This window comes from Acanthisitta chloris, unplaced genomic scaffold (genome assembly GCF_000695815.1).
Source record: "Acanthisitta chloris isolate BGI_N310 unplaced genomic scaffold, ASM69581v1 scaffold44589, whole genome shotgun sequence".
Lineage (NCBI taxonomy): Eukaryota > Metazoa > Chordata > Aves > Passeriformes > Acanthisittidae > Acanthisitta > Acanthisitta chloris.
Window position 1 is genome coordinate 1 of NW_008690537.1, and position 620 is coordinate 620.

Genomic DNA, 620 nt, shown 5'->3' on the forward strand with positions numbered 1-620 from the left:
GCTCGTTTTTAATGAATTTTGTGCCCAGGGTAGCAAAAATTTTCCTTAAATTATACCCCCTCATCCCCTTTTTGAACATGTAAACTCAGCCGTTCGAGCGCCCCTGCCTGAAAGTCGCTGTTCCCTTTTTTTTTTCCAGGTGTTCGTTTATACGAGATAAGGTGTAAAGATGTTGAAGTCTAAATGTGGCGCCCGAAATTCGGTGGAGGGAGGAGCGATGGAGTCCATCACCAGCCGAGTTTCTCGGCTGAACCTGCTCTTTCAGGTAAAGAGCATTTAGGCTGGGCTGAGCTGCTCTCTGTTTTGTCCATGCCCAGTGTATGAAAATAAGGCTTTGCTTTTTCATGTGGGCACTCAAATTGTGCCTGTGTCATTCTTCGGGTAAAGGAAGGGGATAACTAGTAGAAGTTTCAAGTGTGTATTTAGTTTGCACAAAGTTCAGTGGATAGTAATTGCTCTTAGGTTTTGTGCATCTGGAAATGTTTTAGCCTGATGGGGTTTTCCAAACCTCATATTTAACTCTATGCCCTGTAATCTCCAATTTTTTTCATGGGTGATGCACTTGAGGGTTTGTCCTGAGATGAATTTACCTAACCAGCTGCTGTTTGATCATCTGAGGT

At 43.4% G+C, this 620-nt stretch overlaps 1 protein-coding gene across 1 annotated transcript in view; it reads left to right on the plus strand.

Moving 5' to 3' along the window:
- The first annotated feature begins 169 nt into the window (after positions 1 to 169).
- The window catches only part of CIT (citron rho-interacting serine/threonine kinase), a 69,790-nt gene continuing 69,339 nt past the window's right edge, over positions 170 to 620 (plus strand). Inside the window, 1 exon segment of the mRNA XM_009081826.1 lies at positions 170 to 265. Coding sequence (XP_009080074.1) covers positions 170 to 265 — 96 coding nt within the window.